This window comes from Microcebus murinus, chromosome 1, assembly GCF_040939455.1.
Source record: "Microcebus murinus isolate Inina chromosome 1, M.murinus_Inina_mat1.0, whole genome shotgun sequence".
Classification (NCBI taxonomy): domain Eukaryota; kingdom Metazoa; phylum Chordata; class Mammalia; order Primates; family Cheirogaleidae; genus Microcebus; species Microcebus murinus.
Window position 1 is genome coordinate 123,743,561 of NC_134104.1, and position 19,042 is coordinate 123,762,602.

The following is a 19,042-nucleotide window of genomic DNA, read 5'->3' on the forward strand; positions in this document are numbered from 1 at the left end:
AATGCTGAATCCCTAGGGCCCAGCCCAGTGCTGAAAAATCATATGCACTCATTGAATCTTCTTGGAGTGAGTGCATGGAAATGAATACTAATTGCTAATGGGAAGCATTTGTGAAGAATTTGCTTTAACTGAATAAAAATAAGACATAAGAAAATGAAGGTTTTCTTGTTATTAAAAGAAAAAAATTAGTTCTCTGGGGGCTAAGTTTAGGCACTGAAATCATTGATGTTATTACAAAAAAGCAATATTTTTTTTTATTTTTTGTATTTACATTTATTTCAGCATATTATGGGGTACAAATGTTAAGGTTATGTATATTGCCCATGCCCCCCTCCCACCTGCCTGACACCCGATATATGGCATTCCTATATGTCCACTTAAGTGTTGATCCGTTAATATGAATTTGGTGGTAGGTACATGTGGTGCTTATTTTTCCATTCTTGAGATACATCACTTAGTAGAATGGGTTCCAGCTCTATCCAGAAAAATACAAGAGGATTAATAAAATGTAGTATATTTATAGCATGGAGTACTATGCAGCTTTAAGAAAAAAGCAATATATTTTAGATTTTGTTTCCTGAGCCCTCTAACCTGTTGACCAAGAAGCCAATACAGAAGGGCTGTCATGTAGCTTCCAAAAGAGAATGAGTATCAGGAACTTAGCACAGAGCCCATGATAAGCTCTCAAAGCACTCCAACTGTGGCTGATTTGCTGCTTCCTTATAATCATGAGAGTGCCCAGCCACATGCCTATAAAATATAGGCATGCGATAAATATTGATCACTTGATGATCATTTTAGTGATGGTAATGGTGATGATAGTGTGATGGGAAATTTCACCACTTAAGATTTGGCCCCAATCAAGGACTCAACTTCATAAGGTTCATAAATGTCAGCGTTTCAGTGTATTAATATAATTAATGACAAATGAGTGAGAAGGATACCACAGCATCAGTAGCTGACAATTGTGAAAGAGACAGTACTTCATAATAGAGGCAGGGTGCACTGAATGTATGTTTGTATTTAAAGAGAGAGGAAGTAGAAGTTTAAGAATGGGAAGAAGAAAAAGAAAGAGAAGGGTTTTTACCTCTCCTAATAAAGACATTAACTTACAATGTCTTAGGATAACTACCGTAAAGATAGATTCATTCTACCTAGGTGGTCGGCAGTGAATTGAGATTAATCCATTGACATTAATTTTCTGATTACAAATTCTTTTTATTTATCAGAAACTCTCTGATGTTTACAAAGAAGTAAACAGAAATAGGAGGAAAAAAATCTGCCTTTGGAGAGCTTTGTGCTATGTAGTGTAGCCTGAATCTTTCGGGATGGAGGGGGAGTTATCATCATCTATGATAGACTAGAACATTCTAGTACCTGGACTAGTGCAGGGTGGGCGTAAGGTCCAGACAGTCAGGATTTAAGAAAGAGAATGTGGCTCCTAAACTCTGGGTGTTCACCCCACCATGCTTTCTCTCAACCCTGGTGTAAGCAGCTTCAACTTTTAAGTTAACAACCGTAGCAAAATGTTATAAAATCCTTAGTTTCAAAAGGAGTCTTTCAGGAACTAGTAAAACAAAAAGCGATATATATGGAAATGGGGAAAAAAGAGTGGGTGCTGGTTATTGTGCTACCATGGAAACAAAGTCCAGGTGTAAACTTAATGACTGTCACCTGGGGACCACCCTATTTTTGTCACTGGGCAAGCCCTGAGACACATGCCCGAACAAAGCTGTGTAGTCTGAGATGCCTGTGGAGAAAACGGTGGGACCTTTGGCACATATTGGAGTCTGTCCCAGGCTGAGAAGAAACCCAGTTATCTCTGCCACTCTGTTTTCTAATTCCTGAGACATTGATAGATTCATGATAGTAAGGATGTGTGGTAATGGGTTTGGCTTCAGACGGAGGCTTAACTAACATTTTATTGAGGAGGCAGAGGAGAGAAGTTGGTCAAGAGAGACATCAGAGAAGAATAGAGAGAGGCAGGGCCTATGGAAATTGTACAAAATGTCAAATGCATGTATAGGCTTACTTATTAATTTAATAAATAAATACTGAACAAACAGTATACTTTTGCACTTTGCCAAGTATAGGGTATGTAAGCCAACTCGCTCTTCTTGTGTTTTAACTGATTTGCACTCGGAGAAAATGTCTCTAAGCCATTTAATAGAGGTGTCTATTTTCTTAACACTTCAATGCAAACTTCATAAAATGTTTTTGTTGGATATTAATGTATGTATTTTATGAGAGGTAGAAGGAAGTTTAAATAAGCTGAGAGAATATTAAAAATTTAACATATGTATTTGCTGCAGAACTCCTTAAGAACCTTTAATATATATTCTTCTGCATGTTGACCTTCTAAGAAGAGGGTATAGTGAAAAGGGCTCTCACAACTCATTGGACTACAGAACCTTTATTTCCAGGAACTGCATTTAGAGCTAGTGTTCATGAAACACACATCAGGTAGTGCTACTTTAAAGTATTAATCATCCCATTCAGAAGATGTTCAAGGACATCTGATGGTGCAGTGCTCTGTGAGCCAACCATCCCAGTCTGGCTAGGTTTCAGGTCTTCTTCATCTGATGATTATATAGTCAAGAGCCTGGGCTAGCCCATTTCCTGAGAGCCCATTTCCTGGCATGGCCTAGTTGCACAGTGTTGCCTCCTTCAGGGACCTTTTTTTTTTTTTAATTTTCTTTCAGATGTTGTGGGGGATTAGTTAGGTTTCATCATTCACAAAACCATAATGAAAGGCTGAATATGTGTATGTGTGCATTTATGTTTAAACCTTGATGCTGGAATTCTGGACCCTGGATCTTGTAGGCACCCTGCATAGGAAGTCTTGGAATAGGCAGTTTGGCCTATTCTATGGTCATATGGAGAAATGCACCAGGAGTCAGAGGTCATAGCTAGATCCATAGCTCAACCGCCAGTGTGAGGCTACAAGAATTTGAGAATGTCTTGTTAATATCTACCAAGCTCAGTTTCCTCTACCAAAATATGAAGCACGGGAATAGATAAGGGGTGACATACATGTGACACAGGGGACATTCCTATGCCTCTTATATCCAGGGCAGGCATTGCTAAGCTATCGTTCTTCCCACCAAATTCAGAGACCGCCTCAGAGACATTCCCAACACCATGCTTTCACCAATCACTCAGAATTGGGAGGTAGGATGAAACTTGCTGCCATTCTCAGCCTTGATGAACTCAAAGAACTTAAGGTTAATGCTGTCAACAACATACATATACAATCCTGCTTTTTTTCCTGGTAAGAGCAAGGTGTCAGGGAGAGGTGAGCACTCTCTGATCTATAACAGAGTGCTTCCGGAAGGAGTGGTGGGCATAAAGGTGATGTGCTCCTCCCTACTCAATGGCATTTTGGGGAAGGTCCACTGAAATCAGGGGGCTGATTCACAATTTGGGAGATTGGGAACTGAACTAATTTGACTAACAAGCAGAACAGATATTGAATATTCTATAGGAGTTGGGGGAGGGGCAGTTGAAACCCAGGGAAACTGATCCCAAGCTACAGAATAAACCCCCATCACTTCATCCCTGCTTGGGGACACCTATCTTGAGGAGGGATTGAGGCCTCAGCTAAGCCACCTTCACAGTCTGCTGGCTGGTGAGCGTGTCAGACTTAGGATGCATATGCAGCATCCTGCAGATGAGTTTCTCTTACTATTTTCAAACATCAATTAATAAGAAAACCAAGCCTCTTCAGCCTTGCATGACCTCTCTGGAGGACTCCACAGATGTGACGGAGAAATGAGATGGTGGGAACATCCTGTTAATAATCAACATCTGAGTGAAGTGCAAATTGCTTTACACTTGTGTGGGATTAGCCTCCAAGCTCCCGTATGCTGAGGATCTTACGGTCACTGCAAGTTGCAGTGACAGCAATCCAACACCTTCTTGCTCCTGATTGTGAAGGGCTCTGCCTGCTTTTGGCAGGCAGGCATGAATTCTGTGAGGCAGTTTCTGATTGCTTGATATTTATATACCAGTTTAGAGCTGGAAAGGGGGGGTGAGTATAAGGCAGTTGATTTAGGACTAAAAAACACCTTTTATGTCATAGAAGTGTCTTTTGTCCTCTTGACTTGGAACATCTAGATTTCTCCTGAGCCATTCTAGAGGGGCTCTAGCTAAGTGGAAGGAACTTGGAAGAGAAAAATAGAACAGGAGGAGGAAGAGAAAGTTTGAAGATGGAGAGAGACTGTGCTAGATACTCAACAGTCACACCAAAAAGATTTTCAGGATCTGTCGCCCAGTTGAGGGTGTTAAAGATTGTTTTTCTCCCAAGGAGCATTTAGAGTATTGGGCATTCAGAATGGCCCTGCTTGAAACCACGGTGGTCAGATGGTACCTGAACATATTCATCTTCTTCAAGAGAGATGCCATGTCCCAGGAAGGAGCTTTAAGGGAAATCCCAGTGGCTCTATCACTTAATAGCTGGGTGACCTTGAGCAAGTTAACCTTTTTGACCCTAAGTTTCCTCATCTGTAAAATAGTAATAGTGGTTGTTGCGATGATTGCATGGAGTAAGGTATGCAAAGTGGTTAGAACGCTACCTGGTGCACACTAAGTGCTCAGGAAGTGTTCCTTGTGATGGATTATTGAGCAAGGATGGGGAATAGGGTGTTGTCACTAAGAGGAAGGTATCATATAAATCACAGAGGGATTACCAGTTTTCAAAGCTTTAAAAGCCTATGTAATTCATTAATCATTAGCTACCAGACTGGACACAATTTCCTCTGCCCTTGAGATTTAGAAGGCTCTCCCAGGTTCTGCAGTATCTTGGGACATTTTTAAGAGCATCAGGAAACCAATCAGCATTCTGGGAGAAAAAGAAATGTTAATGAAGGGACCATTTAGAGATGTATTACAGGGCAAGTTTAAAGGATCCGGCAAAGGAAGCTGAGATGTCCTGGGACTGGCAATAGTCAGAAGCCAATATTAGTGGAACTTGCTGGACAGGCAGAAATGGTGGTGTTACTGGAAACCAACAAGAGCTAGAGCTTTGCAGAAAGGGCACCTGGGGGGGCTATAGGTGGAGGGATGTAGTTACTGCCAAAATTGTAACATGTAGCAAGGAGGGAGCAAGAAAAACACACTGACCTTTCCTGCTTTCTGATCTCCTACTGGTGCCTTCCATTGGCTGAAGGAGGGTGAGCCGGCAAAGAAAGCTGAATGAAGCCATCCATGCAGGCCAGTCTCCTGGGACACAGCAGAGCAGGAAGATCAGGGGATGCAAAGGAGAATGGGTGCCACATCCACTAACTCTTGTTTCACAAATAGGGGTGTGCCAGTTAGTGGATTGCTTGACTGGATAAAACATCCAAATAAACCACCTTTTCCCATAATACGATTATTTCTTTCATTCAGTCCTCATGTCCTGTAGTGAGATGAGCAGTAGTTCAAATGGCATCTTCCAAGAAAGCAGGAATGTGTTAATATACAAAGTCTGATCTAGAGGTTGTGGTGTGGTACTCAGAGTAGACCACACAATAGCTCTGGCTCCTGTCTCCAACCACTTGGAGCTGAGCCATTATGATTGGTAATATGATTAATATAAACTTAACTGTATATTGAAATCATCTTGGTAGATTTTTAAACTGCTGATGCCTAGATTTCATGTCCAGAGATTCTAATTTAATTGGCCTGGAGATCTCCAGGTGGTTTCAGTGTGCAAAACGTTTGAAACTTCCTGATATCTGTGTTGAAATCACCTGGAAATCTCCAGGTCAATTAAATAAGTATGTGTATGTATCATGCAGGATTTCACAAAGTTGCAGGGAGATAGAGCTGGCCCAAGCTAGAACAATGCTGTACACATGTGGCTATTTAAACTTAGACTTAAATTTAAAATTCAGTCTCTCAGTCCTACTAGCCACATTTCAAGTACTGAATAGCCACATGTGGTTAGTGGCTACCATTTGGACCATGCAGAACATCATAGAAGTTCTCTTGTACAGCACCCCTGGGGAAAAGGAACAGCTGTAGAAGATATGAGGTGTTGCACAAGAGGGTGCACTTGTGACCCATCCCAAGCCTGTATTACCCATGCAGTCAGGTTGGCTCTGGCTCTGTGAGGCTGAAGCCAGCAGCTTAGAGGGACTAGGGTGGGCAGCAAAGGAGGAAGAAGACCTGGATCACATCATTGGCATCTGAGACCTCTCTGATGGTACCTATGGAGTGATGCTCATTTCATTTACTTCTGAGCCACACTCCTGGGCAAAGTGATGCAACTCTGCTGACTGCTTTAAACATCATAAGCCCCAGGCTATTTCTATTGGTGAACAGAATGTCTAGCTTTAAGGTTTCCAGGAGGTTCATCCCCAGGGATCCATAAACAGAGGCCCTGTTACATGAGAGCCAGGCTAAGAGCATGGCAGGAGGATGAAGGGAAGAACCAATGAATTGAGAGTGGAAGAAAAACACTTGGAATCCTGGATGACTTGTTCAATTTAATCTAGAGTATTCAAAGGTTTTATGCTTGGTGGGTACAGCATATCTTTTTAGAGATAAATCTGTGAAAGGTGTCAGGCTGGATGTTTCTTGACAGAGGTAGAATGGTATATTAGTTAGCTAGGGCTGCCGTGGTGAAGTACCACAAACTGGCTTAAACACCAGAAATTTATCCTTTCATAGTTCTGCAGGCTAGAAATCTGAGATCGAGATGTCAGCCTGGCTGGTTTCTTCTGAGGGCACTAAGAAGAACCTGTTTCATGCCCCTCTCCTGGCTTCTGCTGTTTTGCTGGCAATCTTTGGCATTCCTTGGCTGGTAATGAGGAACAGGAGATTGCACCACTTCAATCCCTTCCCTCATGTTCACGTGGTGTTCTCCCTGTGTGCATGTCTGTGTCCAAATTTCCCATTTTTGTAAGAACATCAGTTACATCATCAGATCAGGAGCCCACCCTACCTCAGTATGACCTTGTCCTAACTTAACTAATTACTTCGGCAATGACCCTATTTCCATATGAGGTCACATTCTGAGGTACTGGTATATGAATTTTGAGGAACATAATTCAACCCATAACAAATGACATAATAGAACATATATTTTGGAGTCAGAAAGACTGAATTTGGCCGGGCGCTGTGGCTCACGCCTGTAATCCTAGCTCTTGGGAGGCCGAGGCGGGTGGATTGCTCAAGGTCAGGAGTTCAAAACCAGCCTGACCAAGAGCGAGACCCCGTCTCTACTATAAATAGAAAGAAATTAATTGGCCAACTGATATATATATATATATATAAAATTAGTTGGGCATGGTGGCGCATGCCTGTAGTCCCAGCTACCCGGGAGGCTGAGGCAGAAGGATCACTCGAGCCCAGGAGTTTGAGGTTGCTGTGAGCTAGGCTGATGCCACGGCACTCACTCTAGCCTGGGCAACAAAGCGAGACTCTGTCTCAAAAAAAAAAAAAAAAAAAGACTGAATTTGAGTCTTGCTTTTGCCACCACATTTCTCATGCACAGTTTTATTTTATCATTTGCAAAATGGAAATGATATATTTAATAGAATCATTTGTAAAGTAATACATCAGTTGAAAAATGAACCATTATTTTATGTGTCCCCAGGAAGGAAAAAAATGCTTCCAATTAAATAATGGCATATCATCAATTATAACATGCATCTCAATTTCAAAGATACTAAACTATGAAATAAAAGTATGTTTTAAAGTCAAAGAAAATAAGGAGTGAAGAAGATTCTATGTAAAGTGCCCTCTGCAAAGGTAAAAAGAAGTCAGTAAAGGTACATCATTTTTTCTCTCACCCCTTCCTGTGCCTGAGCAGAAAAGTTACTGTCACCATTGGTCACCACCCAACTTGCCATTTCAAGAAGGAATTTAATAGTTTACCAAGTAGGAGTCAGTTTCCACCCAAGTCATTTATGATAAGTTAAGGAGAAAGAAAGGCTGTCAAAGACTCAGGCATATTTTCAGTCCCAGGAACCAGTGAGCTGGATCCCCCAATCCATGTGGCAGATTAGCTATACAGCCAGAAATGACACAACCTTGGCATGTAGACAGATCGCAAAATGAATGGCACCAATCAACTCAAGTTTCCACCTGTGACTCTTTACACAACCCGCAAACTGTTAAGGAGCTTTTGTTCTATCAAAGTAGAAAAATCCACTTAAATTGAAAATAAAAATCATATCTCAACAGCACCAACCTATCTCTCTCTGTTGAGTGATTTTGAGACTGGCAACATGTTTGTTGCAGCTACAGGACAGATCGCCAACCCTGAGGCTAGTCACGTAAAATCAGCAACCACAAGCAGCTGAAATCCTGAAATTGAATAATGCTATTTCTGGTGGCTCAGTGATTTGTTTTATTATCTAAATTTTATGAGCTTTAATATGTCTCTTTGGAAGTTATACGGTTTGAAAAATTGACTGTAATAAATCCTTTATTTTTTAAACATAAAGAAAATTATCCATTTTTTTATTCAGAAAAAAATTAGTTTATCTCTATTCTCACTAAATAAATATTGAGGAAATAGTTAAAGAATATCAGTTTGAAGAAATACCTAATTATAAGCCTACCCTGGGGCCTTGTGTCTCTCTCTGGCCTGTGATGACATTCTTTACCAGGATCTCTCACCCTTGGGATGATAAGGGCCTGTACTTCTCCAGGAAACCTTAGAGAATTCAGTGACTGGTAGCAATTTTGGCTCCTGCCTTGACCTCCTCCCCACCAATAGCATTGCATTGTTTAGTCCTCACCTGCCCCCTGCAACTTTGCCCATGGCATTTCCAGCCCTTGGAAATCCCAGGGAGTAGATGGCCATTGAGTGCTTAGTCTTGAACTGTTTGCTGATGGCCCATGTGCCTGTCCCCCATCCAATCTACTTTCTATGAGCAATGTTCAGGGCCCCCATTGTATCTCCAGCATGCCCAGATCTCCAGAGACACAACTGCACCCCCGTTCATTGACTTTCCCCATCAGTTCCACATGTACATTTGTTGTCTGTCTGTTGCATTACTTAGAGCAACAAGGTTTATGAGAATGCTTCAAATTTGGAAGACTATATAGCATAGAGGTTAAATATATAGACTCTGGAGTTTAACTGCCTAGGTTCAAATCTCACCTCTGCTACTTGGAAGTTTGGTAAAATTGGAAAAGTTATGGGGTCTCTGTCTCTCCCAATAAAAGGGGGTGATATAGTACCTACTTCCTTGTGTGTTATCATGAGGAGGAAAAGCGAGAGCTTGTCAAGACACTTGGACAGCCACTTCATCATGAAGATATACAGATGGCAAATACCCCTATGGAAAGATCCTCCACATCACTAGTTTTAGGAAAATTGAAATTAAACCACAATGAGATAATACTGTATAGCTATTAGAACTTAAAAAGTTAAACATACATCTATTTCACTCCTCGGTATTTATCAAAGAGAAGAGAAAATATGTGTCCATACAAAGGACTTGTACATAATTACCCAGGGCAGTTTTATGTGTAATAGCCAAAAAATGGAAACAGTCCAAATGTATGTCAGTGAAATACTACTCATTAATAAAAAGATGAACCATATATGAATGCTTCTGATTTGTATATATTGATTTTATACCCTGAAACTTTACCGAATTCATTGATCAGATCTAGGAGTCTCTTGGATGAGTCCATGGGGTTTTCTAGATATAATATCATATCATCAGCAAAGAGTGAGAGTTTGATCTCTTCTGACCCAACTTGGATGCCCTTAATACCCCTCTGGCAGAGTGGGTTGGGGAAGGGGTACAGGGGCAAGATATGTAACCCTAACAATATTTGTACCCACAGAATTTGGGGAAAAAAAAAATAAATATTAAAAAAAAGATGAACCATGAATATGACAACAGATAAATCTCAAGATAATTATGTTATGTGAAAGAATAAAGATAAGACCACATACTGTATAATACTGTATATTATAATGAACATTGTTATATATTACAGAGGATACAAACTAATCTACAGTAACAGAAAACACATCAGTAATTTCTTGGGAATGGGGGAAAAGAGGGGTGAGAAGAAGGGGTTACAAAGGGGCATAGGAAATTTTAGAGGTATGGGTATGTTCATTATCTTAATTGTGATGATGCTTTTACAGGTATACACATGTCAAAATATATTAAATTACACACTTTAAATACATGTGCCTTATTATATGTCACTTATACCTCAATAAGGCTGTTTTTTTATATGAGTACCTGTGATGTAAGAGGCCCTTCCAAAAGTGTTAGCTATTATGAATTTTATTGTTATGCTGAAATATATTTTAGATGATATTTGTGTAATAAAAGAGCATCTAATCAGAAGCAGTATTCATTGATTGATCCTATCACCATCACACTATAACCTAGCTGCATTTTTCCTTTCTTTCTAGGGATGCCCCTGAATAAACACAAATTAATGAAAGTAGCCCAGGCTTTGAGGTCAGAAGGCATGAGTTCAAGTGCCCACACTGATTTGAAGTACCTTCTGTTGATATTTGACCTTGTATTTTCTTATATGTAAAACAGTATGAAGCTTACACCACATGATTGCTATAAGAATCAAATTTTTAAACTGGATATGTGTTCTATAAACTATAAAGCAATGTGAATATAGCAGTCACTATGAGTAGGGAAGAGGCAAGATAAGCATTCACATTTTTACAGACAGAGTAACAGAGAGTAAGCAAGATTAAAATAAACCTCGATCTCACACGAGAGCAAGGAAAAGATCCTACATCCCCTCATTTCCCTTGGACCGATACCCCCACATTAGAATTCTCTAGAATAGTTTTAAAATATATATATTTCTGTGTCCTGCCCTATACTTACTAAATCAGAATCACTTGGAGTAGGGAAAAGGAATCTGAGATTTAAAGAAAGCTCCCCAGTTGATTCTGACACAGCCAGCAGCACCAGTAGGTGGATGGTCTTTTGGAAACAACCAGCTTGATCTTGATGCCTTTCAATTAGAAACATGATATATCCTAGGTCCTGTTGTTCAAGTGAAACTTAAATTTAGCCTCCAGAAAAGATAATGCATCTTCTAGGATAAGTGGAAATGCAGAATGTTTTGAAATATCTTTCAAACACTTATTATAGCAAGCACTTCCCTTATCATCATTTTCTTTCTTTCCTTGAGCACTCACACTCCTTGGATTCTTACTGGCCCTCAGATTATACTCAGAAATTACGTATCTTGCTAATACAAATGTTACTTCATGCTTTTCCATCTTATCATTTCCCCAAAAGACCAAGTCACTTGGTGTTGCGTGCTGGCAGCTTACGTTGGATAGTGTGTCTGAGGTGTGTGGCTTGATGCCAACATGAAGTTTATGTATATGTGGGAGCACCATTTGGAAATGAAAAAGCGAGAAGAAAAGTACCAGGATTGGTGCACATCACTCATTTGCACCCTTTGAGGTGGCTGAAGCAGAATAACAAGACTAGAGTTTCCATTTCCTATCTTGTGTCATCTAAACCTGCTCAGGACTCTCTTCTTCCATCCACAAGCAGAGAAGACACTTTTTCTGTCTTGAGGATGTCAGATCCATCTGTAATGTACTTCTTGGGGGTTATTCTAAAATCCTCTATCAAAAGACACTACATAAATATAATTAAATCTTTTATCATTTGGCTCATTCTTCCATGAATTTGGACCAGATATTGTAAAAATGCCTCTCGGGGGCAGGCAGATTTGAAGGAGAAGGGCCCGGAAGGGACTGTGAGAACTGGAGCGTGAATGCCCTGTCCGAATGGGACAGTCTTCAATTGTTACCATGTAAGAATGCGGTCTAATTTCTTCTGAAGGGAAGGCAACAGAAATAGCTTCCTTTTTATGCTGGCAAATTAAGGGGAAAATACTTTGAGTGGGACAAATAAAATATCTCCAAGTCACATTACACTTGCAGACTCCCAGTTTATAATCTCTCATTTATACTATTATTCAAAACTATGATCTCTGCACAACTGAAAAAAAATTATGCCAATGTAGTAAATTTTTATACTTATATGATCATCTAGTGGCATAATCAGTCCTGTCATCCCACCCCATGAACATAATATTAATATAAGAATATATAATTCACTGCAAATACAAGCTAGATCTTCATGGGAAGCCAGAATAGTCAAATAACCATGGATCTGAACAATAACTTGTAAAATCCTAATCAACAATGGGCTCAAGTTTAATTTCTTGTCTTCCTATCTATTGGACAAGGACATAACAAAAACTATGTTCTCCTTCTCCTTGCAATCTGCATTGTCTGTCCGGTGAAGAATGGCAGGTAGTGTTCCTTAAAGGACAACCCTCTCTTACACATCTCTCCACATAGCAAGGGTTAGGGCCAGGGATAAAGCACTGAACTTAGAGTGTCAGGGGAGCATGGAGCAAGCATCAAATCTTTTTTTGCTGGGTAATACAGGCATGTATAATACGGTTAAGAACTGCCTTCCCTTTATTTTATTAAGAAGCTATTTCCTTTTATGTATATGAAAGTGAAAGAAAGGGTTCTCACAGTTTGTGCTAACAATTGACACTTAGGAAGTAGCCAATAAACCATGTTTCTATTTGAAAGCTGACAGTACACATAGGCTCCAGTTGATTTGTAAAGAATGAAGGATGGGTAGCTCCAGTTGAGAGATGCTATAGGATCTTGGGTTATCTATAACTTAGTCCTTTAAGGCTTCCCAGAATATAAATGGTTTTGTGTATTTTTACCTGTGACAAATATAGAGGAAAAGAACCTTAGTGGTAAAGATCCTAGCAGAAAACAGATGGCATACCCAGAGAGCCTAACCTAAAGGGCTAATCTCTGTAGAGAGGAATGCTTTATAGGGATGTGGGCAGGATTAAGCAAGCCAGCAAAGGAAAATTAGGCATCTGAGAGACATCAGGGATAGCAGCTGCAGAAAGCCACTACCACCCTGCACTCTGAAGGTTCAAGAGAGAGGGACTGTGTTACCTAACCCCAGCAAAAGCTCCCTCTGTGGAGAGGGCCTGCTAGCAGAATCTGTGCATGCGGAGACATGCTTGCACCTCTCTGTTCTTCCACTCTCTCATCTCCTGCCAACTCCTCTCTCTGGCTGACTCCAACCAGAACCCAGAGGGCAGGGGAGCCCCAGAAATTGAATTCATAGAGGCCAGCCTCCGGGTCGCAGGGTAGGGCAGAAAGTGGCAGATATGGATGTGGCAGAGGGGGACAAATGGAGAGTTATTATCACAGAAGGCAAAGGGAACTATGATTTCATGTTAGAGCAGGACAGACTCTAATTCATCCTCTAATCATCTCATTTTCATTTTGCCAATGAGGATACTGAGACCTAGGGAACTGAGATGAGTAGGTGAACATTATATACCTAATAAGGGACATACTTGAGACTAAAGGCTGTTATCCTCTTATTTAGTCTCATGGACTTTCTACTTCATTTTGCCAGGAATCATGATTTAGTAAATTCATATTAGAGTTGGCTAAAATGAGACACCTACACTGCCATTTTTCCATTACTGTGCCCACCGGACATCACTAACTGTTTACAGATCTCTTGCCTCCTGAGCCAAGATGTGCCTTCAGGCTCTAGGCAGCCACTACGATTGAGTCATCCTGCCCTATCATCTAATAATACAACATACTTTAAATCCTCATATAAAAACTTCAAATTGTTATGTCTAATAAGATTTTCTTCCTTGAAATTTGGCTCGTCCTCGGAAGGTGCCACTTGTAGACTTTTGAACTTCTCATCCTTTATGGTTGACAAAAATGGAAGCACCATGAGATTAATTTGCTTGAAAGATGGTAATAAAATCTCCTAATACCTGATAGGTTTTCTCTTTATCTCCTCTTGCAGGTTGACAGGACAGAGGTGATTCGCACCTGCATAAACCCAGTGTACTCAAAACTGTTTACGGTTGACTTTTACTTTGAAGAGGTGCAGCGCCTGCGGTTTGAAGTCCACGACATCAGCAGCAACCACAATGGGCTGAAAGAAGCTGACTTCCTGGGTGGCATGGAGTGCACACTTGGCCAGGTGGGTCAACAGACGTCCCTTCCTCCTCCTTGCCACCTTAGGATCTTTCTCTCTCCCTTTTTTTCCTTTCTTCCCTCATTTAATTCTTGCTTTCTTTTGCCTATTGATTTTATTTTCTTTAACATGTAGCATGTTACAACTTCCCAGGCACTGTCATATCCATTATATTTATATTGAGATGATCTTGCAAATCTGTAAAATTACTTTTTTTTTTGCAAAAGTAATGATTTTTCTCTTCCAAATTCCCTCATTATGTTAGCCACTTATTCAGCAACTATTTATCGAGCGCTTACTATGCATCTGGCTCCACACTCTGCTCGTGTGTCTGTTATGGCCTTATCCTGTCCTGTGATAAATTTCCATCTGCCAACTCAACCTTGAGAGCCTCCACACAGACTATTTGTCGTTCACATTTATTCCAAGTCTCTGGTGCCAAAAATAGCCCAAGGTAGGGGCTAAATAGATACTTGGTGAATGAATAAATGCTTTTACTTAATCCTCACAACAATAATGTGACATAAATATCACTATCATATCCATTTTTTCAGTGGGAAAACTGAGACTTAGAGAGGTTGACAAACTTGCTAAAAGTCCCACCGTGACAGGTGGCAGAGCTAGGACATGACCAGGCCTGCCTGTCTCCAAACCCCATCATTCTGCTTCTATGAGACCTTTCCTTTTTCCCGTCCCTTCCTATTGTACCCAGAACTGTGCTAAGGGTTGAGAGAAATCTAAAAGGAGAAACAATCCTGGGCCCAGACAGGGGACAATCTTGCTGGAGAAGGCATTATCTATGCACCTCAAGTAGAGCAATTCATGACAAAATATCCAGGGCTCTACACATGGGGTAGTGGGCCTTTGGGGAAGAGATGACTTTTCTGCTGGCTAGAGTCAAATAAAAGCACTATGAAAACAAAGCTTGAAAAGCTATAGTCCTAGGATGGAAGAATAAAAAGGAGTGAGGCCTTCGAAGTAAGAAAGCAACACAAACAAGTCATAGAGGTCAGAACAAATGTGGCAGGTGTATGGGACAGGAAGAGACCAGTTTCTCTGGCGCTGATTTACTGTGGAACCAATGAAGCTTAAACTTCAGATCTCTTCTCTCATGTGGGTCCCTTCTGTGCTACATTTTTATTTGTAGTTTTGCACTTTTTTTCCTCAAAAAGGGATTCTAATTCAAGCCCTACAAAACCTGGATTCATCCCCTGTCAAGGTAAGTGTGGGGTTTAGCAATTTGTGAGAAAGAGTCTGCCTGACAAAGAGATGGCAACCATACTTGTTTGCTTGCTTGTTTGTATTTACATTGCTTCATGCCACTTATCACTAAATTTCTTTTATTTATTTTTTTATTTCAGAATATTATGGGGGTACAAGTGTTTAGGTTACATATATTGCCTTTGCACAGCCCAAGTCAGAGCTACAAGTGTGTCAATCCCCCAGTGTGCACCACACCCATTATGTGTGACTATATCCATCTCCTCCTCCCCCATCACGTGCCCCACATCCAATGAATGTTATTACCATATGTGCACATAAGTGTTAATCAATTAGTACTGATTTGATGGTGAGTGCACGTGGTGCTTGTTTTTCCATTCTTGTGATACTTCACTTAGTAGAATGGGCTCCAGCTCCTTCAGGATAATGCAAGAGATGCTAGATCACCATTGTTTTTGTGGCTGAGTAGTACTCCATGGTATACATATACCATATTTTATTAATCCACTCATGTATTGATGGGCACTTGGGTTGTTTTCACATATTCTGAAATAAAAAAGTAATTAATTAATTTAAAAAACAAAGAAATTTCTCCCCATAAGCACCAAGTGACAAAATTGACGAAATCCTCAGTTACCCTTTTCCAGCAAATATAGTGATTGATTTCATAACATTGCTCTGCTCTTTTAATGAAAACCAAAAGCCCAATGTGGAAATACAGTTGAGGGAAGGCAGAGAGAGAACCTGGAATATTCTCCATTAATATATTCTCTCTAATGACTTCTGAAAAGAGTCTTCCAATGGCAGATGATTCTAAAATCTTGTGAGATACAATGCCCCATAAGTAGGTATTAGGTTAATAAAAGAATGAATAAATTGTGGACTTAAGATGGAATCCGGTTTCTATTAAAAATGATTAAAATTGCATCTTTTACAGTTATAAATGGGATACACCAAGATTCCCCCTTAAACAATGGGCATTCCTCCTATATAGAAATGTTATATTTTGTCATAAGAAATAAATGTATATCCTTGTAGGAGTCATATGGATAAAAGACCTTTTTTATCCAAAGCTCTGATGATTATTTCTGCGTTAATGACCCTCAAATGTACATCTTTAGTCTTTTACAAGGCTCGTCTTTCCAAAGCCAGTTAGCCAGTCCTCCATCCTCTACGCTGTGCCAGGCATTGTGGTAGGCACCAGCGATACCATGGTGGGCCAAGAACATCATCCCTGACCTCAACTCGGTCCCAGTCTAATTGGGGATAAAGATGGAAATCAAATAATTACACAAACAAGTAACTAAACAGCAACTGTTATAAGCATTGTTGAGAAAACTACAGAAGAAGAGAGCAAGCATGGGGGAAGGGTGTCAGGTGGAGAGGGATCAAAGATAGCACTCCAAGGGAAGTGACATTTGCACTAAAGCTTGAAGGAAAAGTGAGATTGTGTCAAGTCAGAAGGAAGAGGAAATGCATTCTAAGCAGATGGAAACATTATGCACAAAGCCTCTAGATTCAGGAAGGAGTTTGGCATATGATGCAGAACATCTTCATTTCGTTTTCCCAAGAAGCCAACTCTGAGACAGGAAGTCAAAGTAGGTAAAGACAACATGATAGTGGAGTGAAAAAGTAAGACAGGATAAGGAGGGCAGTCTGTAAGGGAGTGTGGTCAAGCCAGTTACCACTGTGGGCAACTGGAGCTTCATTCTGCTGGGGATGCTCTAGAAGCCAGTGTAGAACAAATATCACAGAGTTATCTCACCCTAGAGATGGTGGAAGTGGGACATTTATACACTTGGGGTACATATACTCTCATCAGTCATTAAGGGCTATTTTTAGGGTGGGAACATTAATCCTCTAGCATTTCCTTCCTATTGTGTAGGTGGCAAAGCAGGTCCCAAAGATCAGAAAAAGCTTGCAAGGGATAGAGATGGAAAGCAAATAATTACACAAACAAGTAACTAAACAGCAACTGTTATAAGCATTGTTGGGAGAAGCCAGTGTAGAAGAAATACAGGTGCTGGTGATCAGAAGTCAGTGATGTGTACTCAGGTGGTAGGACCTGGGGGTATGAGCAGGGCACTGACAGCATCTGTTGATTGCCTGTCTGAGACTCAGGCACCCACTCTTTCAGCTGTCAGATTCTGATCATTTTCAGATCATTTTCTACCATGTGGCTGTATATAAAATAGCCCTATCCCTAGCTCAAGAGTGAATCCTGAGTAATCTCTGCCAGTCACAGAAATCCCATCCTCCACTTGTCAGAGATTGGTTGAGAGGTGGACATATGGCCAGTAAGATATGAGGATTTTTCTTGGGAATATTTCCTTAGCCTAAGAAAGAGACACACATGAAAATGCAGTTCTTCTCTGTCTATGATTCTTGGAACTACTGCAACCACCTTCAACAAGGTGAAGCAACCGGGGGGCAGCAGAGGGGATGTGGAGGCATGGGCCTGATATGCCATATTTGGAGCCTACTCTATTGGTGGACTCCTTATTATGGGAGAATAAAATGTCCTATTGTTGAAGCCGTTCGGGATGGGATCTTCCATTCCTTGAACTAAAAGTAACCATGATTGATATAGCACATATGAGGAGCTAAAAGAAGGCTGGGCTGGCTAGAGTGGGGTGAACAAAGAGAAACTTAGAGGTTGCATTGGCTTAATTTTTTTAACCTTAAAATAAGGAATAAAAATTATGGAATGCTTCTTCCTGGCAACTAAAATAAAAGAAGCAGTTATATAAAAAATAAAATAAAATAAGGAAGATATAGAGGTGAGCAGTAAGGGTGAGATTATAAAAGTTCTTTCTAAACATGTTTTTGATGCTTTTGAAAGAGCTAATCATTTCATTTGACCCTCTTGACAGTCCTGGGAGCACAGGTGTCATTAACCACATTTTATAGTTGATAAAACTGAGAATCAGAAAGATTCAATGTCTCAACAGAACCAAAAGCAGAAGTCAGAGCTTTTGATCCTTAATCTGAAAATTTCTTCTGCCATGACCCAGGGAAGGATAACGTGGGAAGGCCACCTGTTCTGAAAACTATTTCAGGTCATGGCTTAGATGAAGCAAATGAATAGCAAGTTAGATTTGTTTGGTGTAGCCCTAAACCATGTTTCCAAACCACACTGCTCTACCTCCAGGTGACATGCTGGCCTCTCTGGATATCTAACACCCTCTCGTATTGTTGGCCATGTGATTGGTGGGATAGGCCTTTCCCACACTTTGGGGATGGATAATGATTGGCTTAAATCAATCAGAATATCCAATTTTTATGGCCGCAGTGATTGATACAGGGAAGGGCATATGGCTTTTTTTTTTTATTAACATGCTATGTTTCATTCATTCATGTATTCATTCTTTCAAACAAGTGTTTAGCAAGTGCCATGTATATGCTAAGTAACATGCTAGGTGCTAGAGACACGAAGATGAAAAAGACAGAGGCCTTGTCCCAGAGAAGCTTATAATTAGCTGGGAGACACAGACTAGTAAATAAATAATCAAAATACATATTGCTAGGCATTACAATAGAAATGTGTTCAGGAGCTATGGGAGAAAGACTTACCTCTGCCTAGAGGGAATCAGGGAAGTCTCACAAGAAACATGACTACATCTCAAAGGATGAGTAGGAATTCTCCAGCAAAGAAAAGAAATAAGGACTCTCTTGGCAACATGACCATCACACATACACACAGCAGCATGAGGGGGATGACAGAGAACTCTTGAGTGACTCGGCATGACTAGGTGATCAAGTGAGGGTGCAGAGAAGATAGAGGATGCTAGACAGGAACAGAGGAACCCGATCAT

At 40.4% G+C, this 19,042-nt stretch overlaps 1 protein-coding gene across 2 annotated transcripts in view; it reads left to right on the forward strand.

The window, feature by feature from the left end:
• Window positions 1-19,042, forward strand: part of CPNE4 (copine 4) — a 448,003-nt gene that overhangs the window by 278,613 nt on the left and 150,348 nt on the right. For both annotated transcript variants that reach the window (XM_012766878.2, XM_076005366.1), the window contains exon 3: window positions 13,833-14,012. In XM_012766878.2, the coding sequence (XP_012622332.2) occupies window positions 13,833-14,012 (180 nt within the window). The remainder of the gene's footprint in view (window positions 1-13,832; window positions 14,013-19,042) is intronic.